Below are 25,455 nucleotides of genomic sequence, written 5' to 3'. Positions count from 1 at the left end.
GGGGGACAGACTCTATGTGGGGGACACTGCTCAGGGTGTGGTGAGGACAGGATTGCCAGAGGGTGCCTTGGCAGTTAGTACCCCTCACCATTCCTTGGGGGTGGGCAAATGAGCCTGGAGCCTGGGCCCAGAGACTCTGGCTGGGCACTGCCTCCCCAGGGCTCTCCTTTTCCCGGAATAGCTAGCCTTTCTTGGAGCTCAGGACTCTCCTTTTCCCGGAATAGCTAGCCTTTCTCAGAGCTCTGGCGGCTGCTGTCTTGTAGCCCTGGCCCCGCCCGGCCACAGCAGCTCCAGGCTGTTTGGGTCTTTAGAGGACAGGCCCAATGGGGAAGCTGATCCCTGGCCCCTCTCCACCTGCTGCTCTGAGTTTCTCAACCTGTCTGCTTCCAGAAAATCCTAGTCAACCCCACATAGGTGGTGATCCTGGACCCAAGCTTGAGACCACCCCTGAGCACCAGTGCCCTTGACCTGAGTGAAATCAGTTGTCATGCAGGTGACCCTTCACCATCCTGCCACGCGTTCCTCCTTGCTCGTCACCACCCGGGACCCAGGACTGCCCTCGTTCAGTGGGACACCCTCCTAGTTCTGCAGAAGCTCCCACAGCCTCCACACTGGAGTGTCTGCCGCTTCCCTCAGGGAGAACTCCTGGGCCCCCATCAGCTCAGGGCTGGAGGAAAGACACTGGACTGAGTTCCCTCTCAATCAGCGTCATTGCCTCCTCAGCATCCTGGGTGACAAATGGGGGGTTCTGGGCCACCTCAATCATGCCCCCAGTCCCCACAAAATTCAGAATCTAAGTCAGTGCCACTGGGCCTGTGTTTCTGGAATATTCCACATCAGAATCACCCAGAGAACTTAAAAATGAAGATGCCATGCCCTCATCCTGAATCCTCACTCTGGGGGTGGGACAAGGAGTCTGCATTTGAACAGGCTGGGAGGTGGGTGGCCTGGTGGACAAGGGAGCTGGGCTAGCAGCTCCTGACACTGTCGGATGTGTTTTCTCTGTCTCTGCCATGTTCTCCCTCCTGTGGCCCCATCACTTCACGTTCGCTACAGAGCCAAGCCGAGAACCTCCCGGAGTGGGGTCCACCCCCCGTAGTTGGGGTCACTTACCAACCTTTCTTGGTCTGACTGCAGTGGCCCTGCAGAGCTGCTCACACCCAAGGCTGTGGACTGCAGTCCCAGTGGGCGGGGACATTGGCCCCCTGTCGGTCATGACAACCAGAGCAGTCCGAGGGCACCCTGGTTTCTTTGACCAGCTTGTGACCTGAGAATGCTAAGCCACCAGACAACCAGTGGTCTGGGGCTCCATCAGGCTCTCTTCAGAGTGTGAGGAGAGCGAAACTCATTTACTTTAACACCCAGGGGGACAAGGAAAATGACTGGAGAGAAAGCCCTTCATTTCCTCTCAGCACTGAGGGACCTGGGATGAAGTTTGGTGGCAGGTACTGAGGGACTTGAATCGCTCTGCTTTGCTCATGAGGTTGAATCCAGAGTTGATGGGAGGCAAGTGAAGGGCCAGAAGGAGAGAGGGTGGGAGGAGGAAGCACAGAGAGGAACCCAAAAGTTGTTCTTGGTTGGTGGTGGAGGAGCCCAGAGGAGAGGTGTCCATGTGAAAGGTGAGGCTGCTTTCAGCGTGGCACGGAAACTTCTCCTTCCCCAGCCTTTAAGAATTGATTACGTCTACTAGACAAAATTACCATGTTGAGTGGATTATTTTTGTTTTAAGAATGGTACAGTGTCATAATGAAAATTTGAAACTTTGTGCTTCCAAGGAAACCATTAATAAAGTGAAAAGACAACCCAAAGAATGGGGAAAAGTATTTGGAAATTATAATCTGATAAGGGACTCATATCGAGAATATATAAACTACTCTTACAACTTCATAATAAAAAGGCAACCTTATTTAAAAAAAGGCACAGAATCAGAGTATACGTTTCTCCAAGGAAGACATAAAAAAGGCCAATAAGCACATGAAAAGATGCTCAACATCTTTAGTCATGAGGGAAATGTAAATCAAAACCATAATGGGTACCACTTCACACCCATGGGATGGCTAAAATCAGAAAGACATAATAGTAAGTGCTGGTGAGGATGTGGAAAAATTGGAACTTTCATCCCCTGCTGCCATGAATGTAAAATGGTGTTGTCACTTTGGAATCAGTCTGGTGGTACCTCACAAAGTTGAACGCATAGTTACCATAAGGCCCAGCAATTCCACTCTTAGGTATATACTCAAGAAAAAACCATCTGTCCACACAAAAACTTGTATACGAATGTTCACAGCAGCATTACTCACAACAGCCGAGAGGGGGAAACGCCCAAAATGTCCATCAATAGGTGATGGATAAACAAAGTTTGGTCCATCCTTACAGTGAAATATTATTCAGCCACAAAAAGAATGAAGCAACGACATGCACTACAACATGGATGAACCTTGAAAACTTTAGACTAAGGGAAAGAAGACGCACACAACGGATCCCGTGTGACTGTTTCCATTTATATGAAATGTCCAGAAGAGGAAAAGCCATAGACACAGAAAATAGATGAGTGGTTTCTTGGGCCAGGTGAGGGGTGGGGACGTGGGAGTTAAGGGATGATGACGGAAGGGTGCAGAATTTCTTTTTGAGGTGGTGAAAGTTTCTGAAATTGACTGTGGTGACGCCTGAACAGTGTGCACTGATTGTACACTTTAAAGGGTGAATTGTGTTGTATGTGAATTATATCTCACAAAAGCTATTAAAAAATAAAAATACATTTCCCAGTGAAACACAAGGTGCCTTCACATAAGAAAGGCCATATTTGACAAACCCACAGCTAATATCATTCTCAGCAGAGAAAAACTGAAAGCTATCCATTTAAGAACAGGAACAAGACGCCCACTTTCACCACTCTTGTTTAACATAGTATTGGAAGTCGTAGCCAGAGCAATTAGGCAAGAAAAAGAAACAAACAAGGTGCCTTCAGATGGTGGCCTTTCTGAGACACTCCTGGAGGGGCCAAGTGCCACATGGGGTCAGGGAAGCAGGATTGTGGAGAAGAAGCCCAGAAACACTGCTTGCAGCTGAAGCAGGAGCAGCTCCCTTCTTTCTCCCACCCTGGAATTCAAGGATGGCCCAGGGAAGGGTTTGGACTTCCTGGGTGTGTAAAGCGGGTTTCAGGCAATTGACTGGGCTCTGAAGGGGCAGGGAGACACGAGCTGGGGTCTAATTAACCCAAGTGAGACTGTCAGCAGGCAAGTGTGTTTGTAGGTCTGTCCCTCTGGGGCTCACACAGGTGGCCCCTCAGGGTCTTGGGTCCTTCTTCAGGATGTCAGGGGTTGAATTGTGTCCCCCAAATTCATATGCTGAAGTTCTAACCCTAGTACCTCAATGGGAGATTGGGTCTTTACGGAGGGAATGAAGTTAAAATGATGTCATTAGGGTGGGCCCTAAACCAATATGACTGGTGTCCTTATAAAAGTGGGAAATCTGGACTCAGGCACGTATACAGGAAAATCGCCATGTGCACATCTACAGGCCTAGGAGAGATGCCTGGAACATATCCTTCTCCCTCGGCCCTGGGAAGGAACCAATTTTGCCAACACCTTGATTTGCACTTCCAGCCTCCAGAACTTGAGAGAAGAGATTTGTGTGTTTAACCACCCAATCTGTGGGTCTTTTCGTGGCAGCCCTGGGACCCTAGCACAGAGGGCAGGACAATGGCTGTGCTGAACTGTGAGGGGCTTTGGTTCCAAGTAGGGTGTTAGGTAAGAGCTGCGAGGTGACCAGGTTGTGTGAGGCTAACACTGTGGGGCTCACCAGAGCCTGGGGGGCTCCTGCAGAGGTGCTGCAGGATTGTGGGGCCCCAGGAAGGCTCAGGAGAGCCTGGCCAACCAGGTCTACATGGTCAGCAAGGCTTCCTTCAGCCCCTCCTAAGGGCCTCATCCTGTCCCAGGGGCAGACAGGTATTGCTGTCAGCCGCCCCTGCAGGGGCCTGTGTGGTGGTTAGGTCTGGGGGGCCCACCTCAGGGGACTGCAGGTCCTGCCCTATCCTGAGCCAGGAGCTTCTCCAGAACCTTCTTTGGACGTTGGAGATGAGCAGCTCTCCTTTCAGGGGACCTGGTTGGCATTCCCGGTACCTGGACCCCCACCCAGCTGACTTCATTCTCAGAAGCTCCAGGAGATTCCCAACCTGCTTTCCCAAGCCTGGACGCTCCCCTCTGCCCCTTCCCTGTCTCTGGCTGATGGAGTGGGGGCAAGAGGCCCATTACTGGGCTCAGAGATTTGCACCCCAGCTCAGAGTGTGGAGGGGCCACTACCAGGGAGCTCCAGTGGAAAGGACATACCCTCCCCACCCAGGTCCCTCAGAGCTTGGTCTCCTTGTCTCTTCTTCCTTCTGTCTCTGTCACACACACACAGACACACACAGACACACACACACAGAGCCAGCCCTGCATCCTACCCCCTGGCAGGCTCTGCCCTCCTCCACCCTTCCTTCCTCTGCTCTTAAATTAGCTGCACCTCCCTCTGCACCACAAACCTCAGCTGTGGCTCTGTGCTGAGAGGCCCTTGGGGCAGTGAGTGACTCAGAGGAGGCCGAGGGAGGGAGCTGGACAAAGGGACTTTCCTGGGCGTGAGAGAGGCTGCTTCTCTGAAACACTTTTCCTCACAACTGTCCTCCCCGCAGGGCACAGCCCCTGGAATCCTGAGCTGCCATGGGCTACCCCAAGGTGAGTGAGAGCAGGTGACGTGGGGACAATGGGCCCTGGACTCCCATCTCTGCTGTGTGTCCCCGTCTCTCACCAGTGCTGGCTCCCACCCACATTGATCCCTCCCCATGCACCTGGCTCTGTCCTGTTCTCCCTGGGCCATGGGGGCAGCTGCTGGGGAAGCAGGGGTCATGGGCAGCGATCTGAGCCCTCTTCAGGGTTCCAGTTTCCCAATGGCCCTGAAATTGGTTCATGGAATGCTCTGCTGTCACCAACCTGAGATTCTGAATAATTATTGACAAAGGGACCCACAGTTTCATTCTGCTCAGAGTCCTTCACTTTATGTAGCAGGTCCTGGCTGTGGGGCCAGAATCCCTGCCTGGGAGGTAAATTCTAGAGGGCAGCTCTGTGTGTGTGCTTGTGTGAGTGTGAGAAGAGGCGTGTGTGGGTGTGAGTGTAGGGGCACCGAGGAGCAATGAGTGTTATGGCACAAGGGTGTTAGTTTCATGAGTAGACCTGACATGTGTGTGGGGAAAGCTGGTGAAGGGAGGGTCAGAAGAGTCTCCAGTACCAGGAGACCCTTCATGCCCTGGAAACCTGGGGGCTGGGGGTGGGTGGTGCTTTCCTGGAAACTTTTCCAATTCCTCTCTGGTTCCTGGACCAGCAGCCCAGGACCTGCATCGGCCTCAGTGTCTATTCCTCCCTTTTGGGGTGCCCTCCCACCTCCCCCACCCTCCCTCACTGCCCACCCCAATCCTGGGGGTGACCAGATGCTCCTGTGCACTCTGGGCCTTGTGACAGTAGGGTCATCAGGGCCCAGGGGCCAGGCCCAGTTTAGGAGGGTGACTTGGGGAGCAGGTGGTTCCCACTGGCTGGCATGACACTTCCTTTGCCCTATTTCCTGTGACATGGGGCTGACAGGATGGCACCATTGCTGACTAAACTGTGCAGGCAGGTGCCCCACAAAGACATTTGCCCAGGGCCGTGCACACACTGTTAGTGGCACTGATCACCCTGTGGTCCGCAAACCAGTGTGTTTAAAGCCAGATTGGGGCCACAGCGTGGAGACTGGTGAGAACGACTGTGGGGTACGTCCCGCCTCTGTGGTGGAGGCACGTGTCAGGTGGGAATGGGCCTGGGCTGCTGGGGCCGTGCGGGGTCAGCGGTCAGGAGAGCAGCTGCCTGCAGGCACCACTGGGTCTCTGTGGCCGCCTCACAAAGGAATGGTCACTGCCAGTTCCTCTCTCGGCCACTCTCACACAGGACCACAGAGGGCTGTGTATGCGGGAACTGGGTTGACCCTGCCTGCTCCACAGCAATGTTGTTACTTGTGAGTGTATGTGCACGATGAGTGTGTGTGTGTGTGTGCATGTGAGTATGGATTATAGGCGTGGAGCTGGCTAGGTCACATGGATCTGAGTGTGACTGTTATCTCTACAGACGTCCAGAGAAGACAATGAACGTTGGAAGATCCGATTTGTAAGAGGCTCTTCCCCATGTATGGTGTGGGGTGGGAGGGGCGAGTGGGGACCTGGGGTCTGCTGTGTGAGGCTGAGAATGTTCTGGCCCACCTGTGACCCAGGAGGGAGAAGGGTCAGGACTCTTTGTCCAGACTCTGTCTCTCTTCGCAGCACAGCACTTTAGACCGGTGGCTTGATGATATCGAAGTTCAATCCCAAGGAGAGGAACAGGTGTGTCAGTGTGCTCCCACGCCCTGCTCCCGTAACCTCGGGGGTGGGGTGGTCACGATGACGATGAGGAGGAAGAACGTGCCACCTCAGGTTTGCTCATTCCCTACACTGGACAAAATGCACACCTGTGTGGCAGGTGAATGCACAGGTGGGGGGGATGCAGAGGCCCAGGAGGCTGCAGGAGGTGTCCAAGTCTCTGGGCATAATGATGACAGAGCAGCGATGCCAACACATGGTCCTCAGGTACCTGGGCTGGACCCAGTTATGGGGTGGGCGGGTGCTGGTGACAAGCTGGGGCTTGGGGAGAAGATGAGGCGGAAGGCGGCTGGGAGATTGAAACCTCGTGGTTTTTTCTAATAGGTCGATTTAGGCCTAGAAGACCTGGAGGTGAGTTTGGGCCTTGTCCCTCCCCCAAACCTTAGACCCCAGGAGCTGGGCTCGTCCAGGTTATGCGGTCGGGGCTCTCAGCTCCCTTGTGACTCACCTGGACCCCTGGGGACCACAGTGGGGACTGCAGACTTCAGGAGCAGGTCTGCAGCCTCTGTACCCTCCTGTCCCCAGGAAAAATTCAGTGAAAACATTCTTGACGCCGTGGAGGAGCACCATCAGAAGAACAACTCAGTGAGTTTGAGGCACCTGTCTCAGCCCTCCTTTCTTCCCCTTCCTCCTGCTCTCTCTAGATGTTGGTGCTGCCATCTGTGTACACAGCCTCCCCCCCCCCGCCCCGAGCAGAAGGTGAGGGATGGCAGTCCGAGAGCTCAGGGGGTGGCAGGCTCTCTGGCACCAGCCTCCAGGCCTCCCAACCCAGCAAACAGTGGCCAGAGGCCTGCCCTCAGTTCCCTGTGAGATGAGCCGCGTGGGCCTGGTGCTGGGCTCCGAGGCCAGTCAGCCAACAAGCAGGCGCCACCATCCTGGTTTATGCCACGGAGGGGACGTGAGGGGCTAAGCCTCTGGGAAAGTCCTTGTGTCTGTGGAGCTGTTGGCAGGAAAGTAGGCAGTTTCCATCTGTAGGCTTCTGTATCGCAAACTCAGAAAGGCTGTGAGGCCTCAGCCAGGGTCAGGCCATGGGGCTGCAGCCCCCCAAGGCGGGACCCTGAAGAGACCCTATCCCCCAGGAATCTGCGCCTTTACTTCCTGACGTGAAGCCCAGGTTACGTCGCAGAGCTCAGAAGTCCTCTGTCCTCAACCCTGAACCTGAGGGTCCAGGGATCCTGCAAGTTGAGGCTCTAGAGGCACCCGAGCCTGAAGAAAGCTTTTGGGTCAGAGCATGGAGGTCGTTCATGGGGATGCTACAGCGACTGAAGCAGAGGTGGCAGGCTGTACTGGCCTGGGTGCGAGAGAAGGTGGCTGCTGGCTGGCAGGCCCTATGCAGTGTGGCCCAGTCCATTAATAGTGTGCTTGAGAGTTTCTGCTCCTATATGGCTGGGTTGTTTAGGTACCACATCCAGGTCTAGGGGGCCCCATGGGGTCCAGGAGGGGTAGCCACACCTTGCAGCCCTTTGACGTCCCCCTTTTCACAGAGAACCTTCAGAAGTGACCTTTGCCACCTGCCTACCCTTGACCTGTCCTTGACCACCTCCCTCACCTCCTTGCTGTGCACAGCCTGGCCACCCTGCCCACCATGCACTTCCTGCTCAGGTTTCCTTCTGCAGGTCTGACTTGTGGCTCCAGCGCATATGTCTTAATAAAGTTGTTGAACCAAATTGAGTGCCTGTCAGGATGGGAGGCAGGGGGCCCAGTGGTTACGGGGAGAGACCAGGTCTCAGAAGGACCTGGACTGGGGTCCCGGCTCTGGGGAGCAAGGACAGGCCATCTGACCTCTCTAATCTGTAATGGGGACCCTGCTCACAACTGGCCACAGGCGTGTGGTGGAGACGGGAAGATGTCAGGCTGGTGCCGTGCTCATCACAGGGCCTGATGCCCAGGAGCACTCACTCACTGCCCACTCCTGGGGCAGCAGGGGGCTCGGCCTGGGGGGCTTTGGCCTCCTCTGTTCCTCTCCCGACCTCCCTCTTCGGGTCTTCATCGCTCCAGCTGGGCTGGGGTCTCTGAAACTCCTTGGTCTTTGTCCCAAGGTCAGAGGCCCAGGAGCTGGGACAGAGGGGGAGGGAGGGGGCACCCCTACCTGGCCCAGAAGGAGGGCTGAGTAGGGCAGGGCAGGAGTCTGAACTCTGGCCTGTGGCCTTACCTGGGTCTGCCAATGCAGAGACTGGGGGGAGCCAGGAGCAAGGGCTGGGGGCCAGCAGTACTCAGCATTTGTGAGGCCAGATGCCCCTCCCCCAGCTCCCCCTCCTCCCTGACCTCCTGCCTCAGGCAGATGCCCACAGAGCAGCTGTGCACTCAGGGTGGTTGGCAGGACCAGTAGCTGCTGAGATGAGGTGAGGGCTGGTGCTGGGCCTGAACTGTGGAGGGTCCCAGGGCCTTGACGTGAGGGCAGAGCAGGGAGGGAGGAAGACATGGGCCTGGTGAGGAGGAGACATCCCAGCAGAGGGAAGCCTCCCTGATCTGGCCCAGGGCTAAGCCCACTGTCTGGGGAGGGGAGGGTGCAGGGTGGGAGGGCTGTGGGGAGGAGGCCTCAAGGACCTGGGGCAGCTCTGAGGGTCAGTGTCCCCCTCCTTTGTCTGCCAGCTGCCTCAGAGCCTTTTGCATCACAGTAGGAACTTCTGATTCTTAGAAAGACCGCCCCCTGGGGCCTCCCTGTGAGTCCAGCAGGAGGAGGCCATGGCTGCACCATGACCCTGACCTGAGCTTCTTGGTGGCCCTGAGGATCCTGAGGGAGCCTGACGCTCTCAGCCCTGCCACAGCAGGGAGGGGAGGAGGGGCAAGGGTCTCCCTTCCTCTTGGCCTGGCCCCTCCACCTGAGGTAGAAGGCGGCCCAGTCTGGGGTCCTTTTGCGGAGCCCATTGTGGCCCGCCCCCTACCCTCCTTCCCGTCCAGGGGACCCCTCTGACAGCCTGTACACGGGAAGGCCCATCTCTGGCCTGAGTTCTCTGGCTCCATGTGCCACCCACTGCCGGGTCCTGACCCAGCCTTCACTCCTCCTTGGGCATTTCTTGGCCTCACCTCCCAGTCACCATTCAAGTCCTTTCAGACCCTTTCCCTCATTTCACAGGGGACCCTGTGTCAACCTTCCACTTACCTCCCCTCATGTCCTCCCACCTGACTCTTCTCACAGAGACACCCTCCCCCTTCGCTGAAGCCATCAGGGGCTTTGTGGCCCCATCACCCCCTGAGGTCACCATCATTGTCAGCCGGGCCAACCCTCCCAGCTCATCTCCCAGCTCTCGCCTGTTTCGAGCTACTTCCATCCAGCAGCCAAGGCCTTGAGGATTTCCTTGTCAAAGATGAAGAACTCCCTGCCTGAAATCCTCCCCATTCCCACTGTGAATAAACCCCGCCCCTGGGCTCTAAGGCCCCCTCTGCATCTGATACCGACCCTGATATCAGTTGCCCCACATTAAACCCAGCATATATGGGGTTAAAACCAAAACACTCATTCCCTGCTTACTCTCTGGCTTCCTGGCTCCAGAATCCACTATCCTCCGTGGAGACCTACATGGCCAAGGACAAGCACCTGGATTATCTCCTCCCCGCAAAGAGATATAGGCTAGTGGGGAAGCTGCTGATCAGCAAGGTCGTGGGCTCCCTCCTCTCTGCAAGTAGTCTCAAGGCCACAGATGGGCTGGTGGGAAAGCTCCGACCAGCAAGGCCATATGCACCCCCTCCCCTACCTAAAACCCCAATTAAAAATCGTTCCTTTTAGCTTTTCAAGGAGTTTGGGATTTCAGCGTTAGCTGCCCTCTCTCCTTGCTCAGCACTGTGCAAAAATAAAATTCCTACTTTCTTCCACCATACCCGGTGTCAGAGATTGGCTTGCTGCGCAACGGGTGAGTGAACTCACTTCAGGTTTGGTCTCACATCCTCAGGTCCCTGGGGATCTCCCCTCCTGGACAACATCTCCAGCTGCCTGCTGAGCTCTTCTCATCTCAGGACCTTGGCACATGCTGTTCCATGTGCCTGGCTTACTTTGCCCCCTATTCTGCAAGGCTGCCTTCTCCTATTTAAGGCCTTGTTCTCCTCAATCACCCACACATTCCCAGGCAAATAGTATGTGCTCAACGATAAGGCCTCTACGTGCTCTGAGTTCTCCCAAGTCCTCACTCACAATCTCTTACTTGACCAATCCTTCCTCCTTAACATTTTCCTCATGGGCTCTTCCAGGAGTCTACTTTGTTCTGTGACATCCAGTGACTCTCTGGACCCCAATCTTTCTCCCAACCCCACAAGGGCTGACTGTGACCAGGCTCAGCGCTTTCCCACCCACCTGAGCCCAAGAACCTTCTCTTTCCCTGGGTGTGGGGTTGGATCTCCCTCAGCCCCTTGAGCCCTGGATGCTGAGTTCACTACTTTCCACAGCCCTGTGCTGAAGAGCAGCTTTGTGTCAGGTTGGAGGAGGGACAAAGATGACTCAGACACCATGTTGTTGTGGGTGAAAAGCCACCGACTAAAGCCAGAGTGCATGTTCTTGGAACTGGGGGAGCTTTGTTTTTCTCTCATTTTTACCAGAGTCACGTGACTTTGAATCTATGCACCAGAGGGGAGAGCCGGCCAGGACTGCCTGATGGGTAGGAAGAAGGTGGGGCCATACACCAAACAGCTTTGGGTTTGGAGCATTATGGGTGGTTAGGGCTCCCCAACTAACTTCCCAACTCCGGGCAGCCCAGTTTCGTTCCCCTACGAGCATTTTCAATATGAATTACTTACCAAGATTATAGAACAACAACTCCCATGAAAATCCAGAATCTGGGTTTCTTAATTGTATTGAATTTTAATTCATTTGAACAGCCACATATGGCTAGAGAATTCCATATTGGACAGCACAGATAGGGGTAGACTGCAGAGGAGAAAGTATTCTAGGCTGAGAGTCCCTGGCGTTACCCACAGCTGGTTATGACAGATGGCCTCTCCCCCCACACACACCCCCTGGTGTTTCTGGGTTGGGGGGACTCTCGCTCACCTGCTCCTGTCCCACCTGCTATTGAAGGCGCAGGTGGAGGAAGGAGAAAGGTATCGTTACGACACAGCCGGGAGGGTAACAGATGGTATTTTGGCGAACTTAAAAAAGAAAAAGGAACCACTTTCCAGAAGGCTGTTTTACTTTGAGCATTTTGACATACATTCCTGAGGCCAGGAAGAGATGCCTCTGGGGAAGGGCAGAACTAACATGCAGAGTTGGTGGACCCAGAGGGAGGTCGGGTGGGGTGGGGGGACAGGGACAGACACTGCAGGCCTGGGCTGCGGAGGACGCCTAGGAGATGTGCGCAGGGCAGGCCGGTTGAACGCGGCGCAGCTAGTACAAGGTCTCCCGCGCGTGCGTTCTCAGGTGGCGCAGCAGGTGGGAGTTGCGGCTGAAGCCGCGGCCACACTGCGTGCACGAGTAGGGCCTGGCCCCAGTGTGTACCAGCATGTGCCGCAGCAGGTTGCAGCTGCGGCTGAAGCTCTTGCCGCACTCCAGGCACTCCTGGGGGGGCTCAGCCTGCCCATTCACCGCCTCGTCCCCTGCCCCTGCGTGGGTGGCCAGGTGTCGCTGCAGGTGGGCATTCCGCCGGAAGCTTCGGCCGCAGGTCTGGCAGCCGTAGGGGCGCTCGCCAGTGTGGCTGCGGCGGTGGCGGGCCAGGTTGGAGCTGTTGCGGAAGCGGTGGCCGCAGGTGTCACAGACGTGGGGCTTCTCCCCGGTGTGGATGCGCTGGTGGCGCGCCAGGTGGGCGCTCTGGCTGAAGCCCTCGCCGCACTGGCTGCAGCGGCAGGGCTTCTCGCCAGTGTGGCTGCGCCGGTGGCGGGCGAGGTCCTGCGTCTGGCTGAAGCTCTTGCCGCACTGGGTGCAGTGATGGGGCCTCGGGCCGCCGTGGGTTAGGAGGTGGCGGGCGAGGCCAGCTCGGCGCACGAAGCGCTTTCCGCAGTGCGGGCAGCCATAGGGCTTCTCACCCGTGTGCACTCGCTGGTGGCAGATCAGCTGGGAGCTCTGGCTGAAGCTGCGGCCGCAGACCTGGCAGGAGAAAGGCCGCTCGCCTGTGTGCACGCGCCTGTGGGCCCCCAGGTGCTCACTGCGCCGGAAGGCCTTGCCGCAGTCGCTGCACACATAGGGCCTTCGCTCGGGGCCCGGGCGCAAGCTGCCTGAGCATTCGGAGCACTGGTGACCCTGGTCCTTGGCGTGGATCCGCAGGTGGCGCTTGAGGCTGGAGCGGCGCTGGAAGGTTTGGCCGCAGTGGGAGCACAGGACGACGGCTGGCTCCGGCGCTTCAGTCTTGGTCTCTGGGGCGCACGGCGGCTTCTGGTCCTGGGCGTGGGCCAGCAGGTGCTGCATGAGGCTGGACCGGCGCTGGAAGCCCTGGCCGCACTCGGCGCATAGGAAGGCGGGCTCAGAGGAGTGCGTCTGCAGGTGCTTGCTCAGGTGCGAGCTCTGGCGGAAGCGGTGGCTGCAGAGGTGGCAGGCGTGGGGACGCTCGTCCGTGTGTGTGCGCATGTGCAGCTTGAGGATGGAGCTGCGGCCGAAGCTCTTTCCGCAGCACAGGCATGGGAAGGAGCGCGACCCTGGGTGAGACCGCAGCTGGTGCGTCTCCAGGCGGGCCAGCTCTGGGAAGCTCACTCCACACTCTGTGCAGATGACCTTCATCTCTGGCTGCGACTTGGAGGCCTCCCCGGCCACTTTGACCTCCAGAATGTCATTCTTGCTGGGAGACGACACTGCTTCACCGGTGCCGCTCACCTCAGGGCCCTGCCCGAGTGACGGGGCATGGGGCTCTTCCGCCACCCTGGGACTATCTGCCCGAGACTCTGCTGAAGTGGCAGCGGGCCAGGCAACCCCTTTGGGCTCTTCTTTAAACTCCTCGTCTGGGGTTCTGCTTCCAAATCCTGGGAAAGAAGCAGAAAACAAGGACAGTCAGACCTATTGTGAGGGGCTCCTAGGAACTGCCAGGAGTACGTTGTCTGGAAGCAGAAAGAAACCCAAGATTCTGCAAAGCTGGTGGGTGGACAGAGGGTGGGGATAAAAAAAAAAAATACGACAACAGAACAAATAATTCAATTTTCCACTGTAATCGATTTAAAGTGTACAATTCAGATCCATTAGGTATGTTTACAATGTCGTGCAACCATCACTACCGTCTGCTGCCAGAACTTTGTCATTACCCCAAATGGAAACCCCTACCCCTTAGCAAGCATTCCCATGACCACCTATTTTAAAGGCTCAAAGTCAGTAGGGTTGATTATTAGACCAGACACAATGAACCTCTAAAAACATATACATAAGATCTCATCAAAATAGCCCATTTGTAGCCAAAGAAGCCAAAAAGTCAGGTAGGGTCTGGAGCTTCAGGGACCACTCCTGACAGGAAAAGAAACAGACTTCGGTGGCAGTAAGCCCAGGAAAGGCCTCTTACCCAGAGGGTGCACAGGCCAAGACTTCTTCGCTGGGACATCTTCAAAGGTCAGGGATTCCTGTGACAAAAGGAGAGGCAGAGACCCTCAGTGAGTGAGGAATGGGGCTCTGGGACCTGAGGAGGATGAAGAGATTTCAAGGTTTAAATTAAGGAAGACATGGATGTGCCAAAACCACAGAGGCAAAGAACGTTCCAGGGCATGAGAACAACCTGGAGTGAAGGGACCAGTCCAGCTCACCAGCACAGCTGCCAGCTCCTGATCCCGGGAGTTTTCCTCCGGCCACAGCGGGGGACCCTGGGGGGCTGACAGCATTGGGGGAGGAAGAAAGAGCTGTTAGAAGCCAGCTTTACCTACCATGTGGCTACGAGGCTGTGCGCCCATCTCCAGGGCCTGGCAGAGACATCTTGGCTCTCTCCCAACCCCATCGACTAGGGAGGCTGCCCATGGCTGCCTGCCCCGCCCTCATGCACTCGGTCTCCCGGTTCCCACCTTCCTTGGGCACGAGCTCCTCACCGCTCTCTTGCAGGGCCTGAAATGTCCTCTTGGGACCTGGGCTCTGGGGCTGCTTTGAACTTGGGGAATGTCTCCAGGCCCCCAGCTCAGCAGGCTTGGAAGGTCCTGGCTGGGATGGTGGGAGTTCATTTGGTGGCTCCACGGCTGGAGGCCCTTCTGAGGGCATTTCTTTTTTGGGGCTGTGGCTGGAGACCTGGGAAGGGCCCCCCTGTTCCTCCAAGGTGATGTCTGCACGGGGACAATTCTTGCCAGCATTAAAACTAAAGTCCTGTTCAAAACACATTCATGTTAGACAATGGACAGGATGATAATACATGTCCTACTGACTCCCACAGGAATGGAACAGAGGAAAGGTGTGAGTCGGACAGGGAAGAAGTTAGGAGGTTAACAAGGACTTGGTGGAGGGAGGAAAGTGGAATGTTCAGTGATTTCTTAATGGAACAATAAAATCCCTGTCTTTTCACCCTGCTGTCTGTCCCGCCTGGCCCACCACCCTCTTACCAGTGGCCCCACGTTGCTAGACTCCCTCTGGACACCCTCCAACAGCAGCACCACCTCCTCGCCGTCCCTGAGCTGCTGGCCCTGGAGCCGGGCCAGGAGGTGGGGAGGCAGCACACTCAGGAACTGTTCCAGCACCAGCAGCTCCAGGATCTGCTTCTTGGTGTGCAGAGCCGGCCGCAGCCAGTGGCTGCAGAGCTCCCGAAGCCGGCTCAGGGACGCCCTCGGCCCCATGTCCTCCTGATACTGGAAGCATCTGAAGAGCTGGTGAGCCACCTCAGGCCGGGGCCTGGCCTCTGGCTGCCTGGGGTCCTCCTGGCCGGCAGACTCCTCCTCCTCCAGTTTGACTGCTCCAAGCTGCTCTGGCTCCCGCGTAGCTGAGACGGGTTCTGCGAGCATCCTTCACTTTGGGCGGCAGCTCACTGCAGCTGCTCCCACTCTCGGGTCTCTCTCCCTCTCTGCTCCACACCTGTGGTGTCAAGAAATGCCTAAAGATGTGGCCTCCAGAAAAATCGTTTCTCGTGCTGGTCACGGGCAATGGCTCAGAGGGCAGCATAGCCCCAGACCTCAGTCTACCAACAAACCAAAAGGCAGAGAAAATGGACAGTTCTGTGTTATCATCCTCTCCTGCAGCATTTAGAACTTCGCATCACTTTACCCCAGTGACCAAAGTCGGCATCCCTGAGAAGACAGTCTAGCTTTCCCTGCCTCTCGATGTCATGCCACCAGGTGATACACAGCACCACCGAAGATGGGTCCTTGCCAAAAATGTTCCATCGCAATCTAATCTGGCCTTTAGACCCAACTTCTAGTTCAAAGGGCATTGCAAGGAATAAGAACAAGCCAAATGATCCCTCCAGGAAATAACTGAACAAACCCAAAGACAGGACGTTCCGGGAAACAGCAGAAACAACCAAATGCATGAAACTTGACTGGATCCTGATTTAAAAAAAAAAAAAAAAAGTGTCTAAAAGATATTCTGGAGTCAGTTGGGAGCGTTTGAATATGGATGAAGCCCTAGATGATAATGGAGAGGACTGTTAATTTCTGAGCTGGGATTCCAGTTTCATGGTATATAGGAAGTGCCTTCATTCTTAGAAGGCGTTGAAGGGTTTGGAGTGAAAGAGCATGAGGGTTCAGCCATATTTGTGAACCGACAGGCAAATATACCATAATTATTGCAATTGTTGAATCTGGGAGATGGGTGTGTGGATGTTCAGTGCATTGCTCTTTCAACATCTCTATAAGTTTGCGAATTTTAAAGATAAAGGGCTGGGGGAGGGGGAGTTCATGCATGCAATAACTCCTTGATCAGACACCCTGACCCTCACTTTATGGCTCTGGAGGTGGCTCCCAGCAGTCAAGGCCATGGCAACCCATCTGACCAGTGCAGGGCTGAGCTCCCACCTCCTGTTCCAATCTCGTCACCTCCCTGGGTTCTATTCCCGGAGACTGAGGCCAGGATGAGCCAGGGATCTGGGATGGGTGGATAGGTCTCCAGATGAGAGACTGAGGCTCACAGCTTGCAGAGGTTTGTGACACATGTGTCCCCAAGGCAGGCCAAAGTTGGCCTCACCCAGTTCAGAGCCTCTAGTGGGTGTGCCCTCGGGAGCTGGGTCATGGGTGAGAGAAGCAATCATTTCCCTTTATTTTCTAATTTTTTTTTTTTTAAGTTCTGAATTCTGCTTTGGTCTACCAGTCTGGGAGGTAGCCATCCCAATCCTGAGAGTCTGGCTAGCCATAAAAAGTCTGTTTCTAACTGGCCCCCAGGGGGCACTGGTTCCACGAGACTGACAACCTGCCCCTCTCGTCCCCCGTCAGCCCCACTCCTCTCATGCCAAGGTTTCTGTGGGGCTATGCCTTTCTTTTTGGGGTAGCCCAGAGCTAGCAATGGGGAGCTGCCCCAAGTTCAGCCCCACCCACAGGGGACACAATTCAGACCTTCAGCACAACCCAGAAGGCTTACACTTTTCTGAAAAGACCCATACTTTTGTTGCAAAGCTTTCAGGCACTTTTAAATCAGGCAGGAATTATTTCGTGGATCCGGAAACCCAAGTTCTAACATCTCTCTGCCCTCCCTACTCTCCTGCCTCGGGGCTACAAATGAGCTTCTCCCAAACCTGTCCCACACTCCCACCCCATGGACATCCCAGGCAGGGGGATGAGAAGAAAGCCTTCTGCATCACTTCTCACCACAGGATGGGAGGAGAGCAGGGCCCCATGCCTGGGAGACAGCACAAGGTGGGTGTGCATCCTTGGGAGCGATTGCTCTGCTCATTATTACTGGGTAATAACACAAATGGCCACAGCTAACAGCTGGTCCCATCAGTGACCTATTTTACAGCTGAGGACACCAAGGCTCAGAGCTACAGACATTTGTCCGAGACAGTAACCCAGCCTTAGCAATGGAGCCAGGGAGAAGTCTGCCTGGTGGAGAGCCTTGGACAGTTTGTAGAGCCCCCTGTAGAGATCCGGGCTGAGGGGCCAGGGCTCTTTTCAGGCAGGTGAGTGGGGTGGGATGCGGTGGAAGAACAGAGGAAAGCTGAGTTTTAAGCCTGGCCCTAGCCCTTCCCACCTCAGAGAAGGAGAGGGAGGTGATGCTGAAACAAAGACCCAGGCCCACCTCCTGACCACCTGACCACCTCCCCCACCTCCCTCCAGCATCTTCCCAGCTTCCCTCCCCTCCCCCACCTTCCTGCTCCTCTCCAGTCTCCCCCCTCCCTCCAGAATCTCCCCAGCTCTCCCCCTCCTCCCTCCAGCACTTTCCCCGCCTCTCCCCACAGCCTGTCCAACCTCAGTTCTTTCCTGCACTTAGGCATCTGTCCCTATGTGGGGCTCCTTCCAACCACTGGCGCCTTTCTGCTGGGACCCCACAACGAACCAGCCACCTGTCTTTCTCCGTCCAGTGTCACACTGTGCCACCATCACGGTTGAATATTTCTCCTCTTGGCCTGCAAATAGGAACTGGGTCTTGTTCGCTAACTTTTCACCCAGCTCTTGAAGTGACTTAAATGTTAATGGAAATAACAAAATTGGAATGATAATGGCCACCTCACAGTTGTAATTACTGAGGAATGCATGCAAAAGTGTCTCGTGTGGAAAAGGTCTTTGATAAATGTTCAAGAAAACGGTTTTTGTTTCATTGTGTTTTGGCAGCAAGAGCAAAATAATGAGAGACCCCCCTCACTGTAATCAGGGACTCTGGAATGAGGGCCTCAGGGCCTGAGCACCTGTCTGCATGCATGCACCCTGACTCGGGTCACTGAAACCCACGCCAGCCCACGCGGTAAATTATAATTTCTCCATTTGACAAGTGCAAAGAGCGGCTCTGTGAGAATGGGTGGCTTGCTCAAGGTCACATCAGGAGCCAAGATTTGCTTTAAGGTGAGAACGCTGATCTTGACCAGAGTGCAAAAGCTCAGAAACAGAAAAGGGCCCAATTTCCCTCCTGCCCTGTGTGATTTCTTAGCTAGAATATCACAGCATGAATCAGAAAAAATAAAGGGCTTCCAAATTCCAGCCCTCAGGCCTAGACACACAGGTTGCTGGAACCTCCAGGTGAAGCCAAAAGGTTTGAAAGAGGTGGGATTCAAGAGAAGTTGGCCTTAGAGTCTCTCCCTCCCCCTAGGTCCCCAGGACAAAAGCACTGCTAATATGCACATCTTTGGGGGTGGGGTTGGCTGGGTTGGGTGGGTGCAGGCTCTTCAGCCACACTCCAATATTTGACCAGCTTAATCTGGAGCCCAAAGAGGCGGGGAGGCATACACTGGAGCAGCCCGGGGTGGAGATGCTCCCACGAGACCCACCCAGACAATAGGAGCAGCCAGAGCTGGGGTCCTCGGCCAGAAACTCTCTGTTTCTCCCAGGACACAGTTAGCAGGAGCCTGATCGGCTTGTCTTTGTTAGCCTGGCTCCCCTCCTGCTGCTGGGCTGGGTCCATGAGGCCGGTCAGTCCACTTGGGGGCACGTGGAGCATGCCTTCCCCTCCCCAGTTGGTCCAGCAAGACCATGTCACAGGAGGTCCTGTGAGCCTACCTGATGCCCCCATAGCCACAGGTCCACTGAGCTGGCTGGCATTGGGCTCTCCAGCAGGGACCACCCACATCCTCTCAAGACTTTCTTCTAGCCCCCTTGTCCCCCATTCCACTGCCGAGGCCTGGAGCCCCCCTTCCTCTCCAAGCTGCTGTGAATCTCTTAAGTCTGTCCTGGCAGCCTGCACCCCAGGCCGCCCTGCAACTCACCTCTCGGGGTCCCCACTCCAGAGTCAGAGATGCTGGGGGTTCTCTGAGGGCCCCAGGGCCAGAGTCAGCCTCGGCCAGCAGGGGGAAGGACTCTGGGAAAATGGAACAGGAAGTTCCCTGCCCCAGTCCCATCCAGGTGAAGAGGGGGCTTCCCAGAGTTAACCCTTAACCTTCCAGTTTGGGAGTAGGGTGGTGAGAGGGCGGGGCCAAAGACAAAACGCCTGATCCACATTCCAACCTGGGACTGGGTCTGAGTCTTAACTAGGCCCCAAGACCTGACCCCTCCTACTTAGGACTGGCCCTGTGCCTCTGGGGGTCCATCAGCCTGTACTTTTTTTAATGTCTGGTGTGTGCCCAGCTCTTTGCTAGGCATTTCATTCATGCAACACATCTTTGCCAAGCACTTGCTGTGTGCAGGCAGAATTAGGTACTGAGGACAGAGAGGTAAACAGGAGGAGTAGGCCCTGACCTCCAGGGTCTCACCTGCCTGGTGCAGGAGCAACTGTGGTAGGTGTTCGGAAGGAAACAGAACAGGGCCATACGGTGAGGGAAGAGAGGGTGCCATCAACAGTGCCACCTAAAATCTTCCCAAGAATCGTGCGAGGTGGCTTTTGTCTCAGCTTTACCAATGAGGAGGCAGGGCCTCCCGCGAAGGGAAGTGACCTCACCACTGGCCTTGAGCCCAACCCCAACTCCAGGCAAGCCTTTCACTTTGCCCTAAGGGGCCTTTTTGGGTCACGCCCTCGGCCGCAGCCTGGAGGGCGCTTTCCTCGGGGGAGTCCCCGGTGGCCCCCTGCGCGTTCAGGGACTGTGGGCACCCCCCCATGGCACCACCTGTCCAGGGGCCCCGGGGCCACGTGCTCGGTGGCCAGAGGCTCGGGACTGGCCGCCCCTCGGCCCAGGCCCGTCGTGGCCAGACCCTGCCCTTGCTCTGGCTCCTCTGCCAGGTCGTTGTCTTCCTGCATTTGACAGCACCTGGGCGTATCCTGCTCTTTTATTTTAACTGTCTAGTGTGAGCCTCGCTGGACCACAAGCTCCGTGAGGACATGGTGTTTCTCTTGTTTGCTCCGCATCCTCCGCGCCTGGCCCAGCGCCTGGCACATGTCAGGACGGACGAAATGGTGCTGCGCGCCCGGCACCCGGCGCTCCACCGCTCGGACTTCCCGCCGCTAGGTTCGGGGTTGGACTCGGGCGGAGTTCTCCAGCCGGGCTGCTGCGGCCCGCCCTTGGGCGGGGCCAAGAGACCCCCACCCGCCTGTGGGCGGGGCCAAGAGACTCCACCCCCCCCAACCCTGGGCCGGCCCCGGGAGAGGCGGGGCGGATGCGTCTCCTACACGTTTGGACCTGGGCTCCGACCTGCCCCCAGTGCTGCTGCCTCTTCCCCTGCTCTCATTACTTACCTGCGCCCCCAAGGCTGTGGCCTTCGAGGACGTGGCCGTGTCTGAGCCCTGGGGGTGGAGGCGGCTGGACCGAGAGCAGGGAGCCCTGTCCCGACGTGATGCGGAAGAACTGCGGGAACGTAGCCTCTCCAGCTAAGGATCCGGCCTGGGGGTCTCAGGGCCTTGGGCCTGGAGCGACCGGAGTGAGAGCTGGGGGAGCTGGCTGGGGACGCAGCGGGAGGGCTCAGTGTTCGCTGTTAACATGGACTTCCAGGGCCTCCGACTCAGGCGCACACCTTTCCTGGAAATACGTCAGAAAAGCAGAGACCAGTTGACCCAACCACCAGAAATAGCAACCAGGCGGAAAGGCAGGTGCCTGGAGTGAGACAAGACCGACAGCGGCTTTGGGCCTCCTTCAACCCTAAACCTCTGCCCTGGTGTGGACTGCGCCTAACATCCCTGCTCCTGGCCCACGGCGCACGCGCACCATTCACTCGTTCATTCTGAAAACATTCCCTTCCCTACTGTGTGTGACCCCAGGATGCAGTGCTGAGCCGAACGGACAAGTCTGGGCAGGACCGGGTCACCGAAGCAGAGATTCCTTTTGACTTCTTTTATTAACTCAAGTTACTTTGCAGATAAAAGGGCTTAATGAACATTTAAGTCCCTTCAAATTCTTTCTGATCTTTGAAAATACACTCCCCTCTCCCGGAGTGTTATCCATTAACAGACGAAAATTCTTGTGAAGTCGCTGGATTGTTGTTTACCTCCATTTAGTAAGTGATAAACACATCCCCAAATGACTTTTAATCTAAATCTACCTCTCTGGGGGTATATTTCAATATCTCCTAAAATTATCTTGAAACTGCACACAAACTATTCTAGTTGTTACCTTAGTTTTGGGGTTTTTTGGGGGAAGTGATTGGTGTCTTGAAAAAAACAACCAAACCCCAAATTACCATTTATTTATTAAATGTGAAAGAATTAAGTCTAGTATCATCTAGGTCAGCAAAAGCACCTACAAATACTAACTTATGGGGTCTTCGTCTTTCCTCTCATCTCTTCAGAGATTGCAAAAGAAAAATGAGTTTTCCTATATATTCAGTTTCCGTAGGATTCCTCCATTGAGAATAATTCGGGGGGAGAGGGAGAATCCTTCTCCAGCTCTGGGAAGAATGATTTTTAAAAGTGCTATGATCCCTTGAACAGCCTCTGGTGAATCCAGCGGTTTAAGTGCGTGTCTCTCAACTGCATTAGTAACTTCTTTTCCTGCAGTTTTAACTCCAGCGTTTTCCTCTGGGTAGCTGCAATCTTAAAGGACTAATTGCAGGGTGTTGATGGCACAGCCAGATCCCTCACTAAGGACTAGCCCTGGTACAGAAGCATTGGGGATTTTGACGAGAACACGAGGTCCATCCCAGTCTGCCTTCAGTGTCTGTAAATTCGCCTTCCCCCAAGCTTCTCAGCTTCTTGTCTCATTGGCGGGAGCAGCCTTTGCCTCCAAAGGCCCAAGCTGCAGTCTCCATGTGACTTCAGCAAATCTTTTAATCAAATTCTTTCACTCTGCTCTTCCGTGGCTTTCCATTGCCCTTAGAACTAAATCCAGACGGCTCACCCTGGGGGCCCATCCACAGCCCCTTCTTACCACGGATCTCAACTTCTGCCCTCTTTTCCTTTGCCTGCCATGACCCAGCCATTGCCTTTCAATTCCTGAGCACCCCAATCTGATGCCACCTCCCCACCCTGGCTGGAGTGGATGCTTTCACTCCCATCCCTGCTCTGCTTGTTCCTCTTCATCTCTAAATTTCAGTCTCCTGGGGGAAAGTGCTTCTGTCCACCCTTCTCTTCCTTAGAACTCTACTGGCTCCTGGGACTCACACACTTCTATTTTCTTGTTTGCTGTCTTTCTCCATTTCTCCAATTGTCTCCTCTCATCCTTTGCCACCAAGTTCTCTTTCTTGACCTGATCATTCTGTTTCAGCATCCTGCCAGGGCTCCAGCCTAGATGGCATCCAGTGATCCCTGCCTCTTGTTAGTCACAGCCTTGTGTAATCCACTGTCCTTGAGTGTGGGCTGAATTTAGTGATTGCTTCCAACAAATAGAATCAGTAGTAATGATGGGGTGTCACTTCTGAGACTAGGACTCTCTTCTCTCTTGCTTGCTCACCCTGGTGGAGTCATGTCTGAGGAGAGGTCCACGTGGTGAGGGACCAAGGCTAGCCAACTTGGATCCCCCCACCCCCCATTCAAGCCTTAAGATGAGACCATAGCCCCAACTGTCAACCTGACTGCAACTCTTGACCTTGAGCTAGAGGCCCTCAGCTTAGCCCTGTCAGGTGCAGAAACTGTGAGATAATATTTGTTTTAAGCTGTGGTGTTTTGGGATCATTTGTTATGCAGCAATAGATAACTAAACGTACCCTGCTTGGTGGTTTCATAGCTGCTGTGGCTTCCATGACCATTCTCAGTGCCAATACTCATGCATTTATATTTTGCTTCTCAGCTCTTTGTCCACTTGTCATTGCTCCTTGGATGTCTTGTGAATGCTTCAAAGTCTTCATGCTCAAAATGAAACTCACCTCGCCACTGAAACTCCAGCTCCGGGAGAGCAGGCTTTGTTGCCGTTCATGGCTATGGCCCCAGTGCCGGCACACAGCAGGTCCTCACTAAATGTGGATTGAGCGAATCCTCTACATCAAAGCTGGGTCTTTCCTGGTGTTCTCTCTTTCGATAAACGTAGTAAAATCCATTCAGTCACTCAAGCCAGAAATTGGGATTTATCTTTGACCCCTCACTTTACCTCATTCTCACATCTTGTCAGTCTCCCAGTTCTGCAGGTCTGATATCCTAAATGTATTTCAAATCTGCCTGTTTCTCTACCTCCACCGCTGCAACCCGAGTCTACGTCACCATCATCTCTTGCCTGGACCAGGCCACTCCCAGGGCCACTCTGCTGCCCCCTTCTGGTCACTTCCCCTCCCCTTAATCACTATCCTGACTTCCAACCACAGCAGATTTGTTTGGTCTGTTTTTTGTTTGTTTTTTTAAAGATTGGCATCTGAGCTAGCATCTGTTGTCAATCTTCTTTTTTTTCTTCTTCTTCTCCCCAAAGTCCCCCAGTACGTAGCTGTATATTCTAGTTGTAGGTCCTTCTGGTGGTGCTATGTGGGACGCCGCCTCAGCATGGCCTAATGAGCAGTGCCATGTCTGCACCCAGGATCCAAACTGGCAAAACCCTGGGCCCCCAGAGCGGAGCGCGCGAACTTAACCACTCGGCCACCGGGACCGGCCCCCCTGTTTGGTCTGTTTTTGAACTTCGTGTAAGTGAAGTCATACAGTAGGAACTCTTCATCTAGCCTTGCTCACTCCACAGCAGGTGGCTCATCCACTGAATGGTATTCCCTGTGGCGTTATTTATTCATTCTACTGTGGCTAGACACTGGGTGGTTTTCAGTCTGGGGCCACACCTAGTGGCTCTTGTACATTCTGGTGACCATATATGTGAGTTACTGCTGGGTTTGTACCCAGGACTGAATCACTCTGTCATGGGGTAGGTGGATATTCAGCTTTAGAAGATTCTGCCACACATTTTCTGGAGAGCAAGCTCTCATTTCCCCTCCCGCCATCTGCAGACTCATCTTGTGCCTTTCTTGCAAGCCTAGGATAAGCCATTTCTCCAAGGGGCCCTTATTCCTATCATTAGCTGATTTCTTTTTCACATTATAAAGCATTCACAAAAATATAATTTTTAAAAGGATGAGATAAAGAAAAAACAAATGGAAGTTCTACATTTTTTTACACTCAGTGGAATAAAAATAATATAAGAGATTCTTGTGAAAGACCATTTGAGAAGGGATTGGGTGTGGGGCACAGAGACTGCAGCAGGATGAAAGGCTGAAAACAGCTGAAAATGACATCAAGGGTGAGTGCCTGGGTGCCACTGCCATCTGCTCCTGTAAGGGGCCTCCAGTAGGGGTCCTCCGGTGCTGAGCCACTCAGAATGCTTCCCAAGTGCCCCCATCTCCACCTACTTCTGTGTCTTTGGCTGGCATGAGTGAATGTAGCCTGAAACTCTAGGGATCAGATAGCAGGAGGTGGCAGTGGCAGCAGCAGCAGCAAAGGGTATTTTGGGATGATGACAGTGTCCTAGTTTCCTAAAAATGCACCAACCACTAAAAGGAAAGTAACTTAATTTACTCTAATTTCCACCCCAAAGGGCCAAAGTGACTGTTGGGCTTAGTTTCAATGAGCGTCCCCTCCTTGCCTGTACTGTAAGCTATCTTTAGCTCCCAAGTAGAGACTCTGTTCTGGAAGGTGGGACGTGGATGTTTGGGGGAACATATCCAATCTACTCTATTAAGTTTGGGGGCTTTTGTAGTCTTCCTGTTCACAGCTTGCCTGGCTGAGGCTGAAGCTGCCAGCCTTGACAATCGTGGAAAGAAGAGCTTGGTGTTGCTGCCTAGGGAGGAGCCTCCTGTCCTCCTGAAGCTTGCCCAGAGCAGGAAAAAGCTGTTTCTGCTGACTGTGATAGGCAGGCTGCCAGGCCAACATCACAGCTGTGATCTGGAAGCTAGGCTTGGTGTTGGCAGCCTCTCCACCAGCCCTGTTTGCAAGATCAGATGTTAGCCTTGCTCACCCATTGGAAAGGAGCAAAGGCTCCCTGATAATAGCTGCTGGATAGTTCTAGTTGCTGCAAGGCAAGGGTATGAAGAATTGGGTGGTGAGTGGGGCCTGGTTAAAGAAATTGTGACATAGCCATGCAGTGGAACATGCTACAGTTAAAAAACAGCAAGGCACCGCTTGAGGACTGTAGAACTCTCAGCACAACCACTCCATCCAAACGCACACCTTGAGACCTGACCGAGCTCCAGCATGGCTTCTGGGAGCATGAGGCTGGGATGGCCCCAGGCCCCCATTAAATGCCGGCCGGGGACAGGAAGCTCACCACTGCTGCCAGGAGAATCCACTGTTTGTTCCAGCCAACACCTATGATAGGCCCTGA

The 25,455-nt window shown here is 54.6% G+C and overlaps 2 protein-coding genes across 8 annotated transcripts; one reads left to right on the top strand and one right to left on the bottom strand.

Moving 5' to 3' along the window:
• The first annotated feature begins 4,389 nt into the window (after positions 1-4,389).
• IL32 (interleukin 32) lies at positions 4,390-10,236 on the top strand. 7 transcript variants are annotated; one of them, XM_008521153.2, is made up of 7 exons: positions 4,390-4,559; positions 4,670-4,712; positions 6,132-6,170; positions 6,323-6,382; positions 6,743-6,769; positions 6,944-7,003; positions 7,498-8,085. In XM_008521153.2, the coding sequence occupies exons 2-7, from the start codon at positions 4,698-4,700 to the stop codon at positions 7,834-7,836; spliced, it is 540 nt and encodes a 179-aa protein (XP_008519375.1). In that variant the 5' UTR covers positions 4,390-4,559; positions 4,670-4,697; the 3' UTR covers positions 7,837-8,085. The 7 variants fall into 7 exon arrangements, with proteins under 7 accessions (XP_008519375.1, XP_070423072.1, XP_008519377.1 ...); XM_070566971.1 differs by lacking the exon at positions 7,498-8,085 and adding an exon at positions 9,558-10,236 and having other exon boundaries at positions 4,466-4,559; XM_008521150.2 differs by having other exon boundaries at positions 4,479-4,559; positions 6,323-6,472.
• A 1,284-nt stretch (positions 10,237-11,520) lies between these two features.
• ZSCAN10 (zinc finger and SCAN domain containing 10) lies at positions 11,521-20,762 on the bottom strand. Its single transcript, XM_008521148.2, has 6 exons — positions 20,475-20,762; positions 14,837-15,302; positions 14,336-14,603; positions 14,060-14,124; positions 13,822-13,879; positions 11,521-13,294 (listed from the first exon to the last, which is right to left on the bottom strand). Exons 2-6 carry the CDS (start codon positions 15,230-15,232, stop codon positions 11,733-11,735), a joined length of 2,349 nt encoding a protein of 782 aa, XP_008519370.1. The 5' UTR covers positions 15,233-15,302; positions 20,475-20,762; the 3' UTR covers positions 11,521-11,732.
• Between the last annotated feature and the right edge of the window lie 4,693 nt (positions 20,763-25,455).

Source organism: Equus przewalskii, chromosome 12, assembly GCF_037783145.1.
Source record: "Equus przewalskii isolate Varuska chromosome 12, EquPr2, whole genome shotgun sequence".
NCBI classification, from domain to species: Eukaryota; Metazoa; Chordata; class Mammalia; order Perissodactyla; family Equidae; genus Equus; species Equus przewalskii.
Note: the sequence above shows the minus strand (reverse complement) of the source record. Positions and strands in the feature narration are given on the sequence as shown.

Excerpts from the sequence above, each read along its gene's own strand:
- ZSCAN10 (XM_008521148.2), bottom strand. The coding sequence starts at position 15,232 with ATGCTCGCAGAACCCGTCTCAGCTACGCGGGAGCCAGAGCAGCTTGGA. Across the intron at positions 14,125-14,335 it reads TCAGGCCCTGCAAGAGAGCG|CCCCCCAGGGTCCCCCGCTG; the intron begins GTGAGGAGCTCG and ends CAATGCTGTCAG. Across the intron at positions 13,880-14,059 it reads AGGAGCTGGCAGCTGTGCTG|GAATCCCTGACCTTTGAAGA; the intron begins GTGAGCTGGACT and ends CTTTTGTCACAG.
- IL32 (XM_008521150.2), top strand. Across the intron at positions 6,171-6,322 it reads AACGTTGGAAGATCCGATTT|CACAGCACTTTAGACCGGTG; the intron begins GTAAGAGGCTCT and ends CTCTCTTCGCAG. Across the intron at positions 6,770-6,943 it reads TAGGCCTAGAAGACCTGGAG|GAAAAATTCAGTGAAAACAT; the intron begins GTGAGTTTGGGC and ends TCCTGTCCCCAG.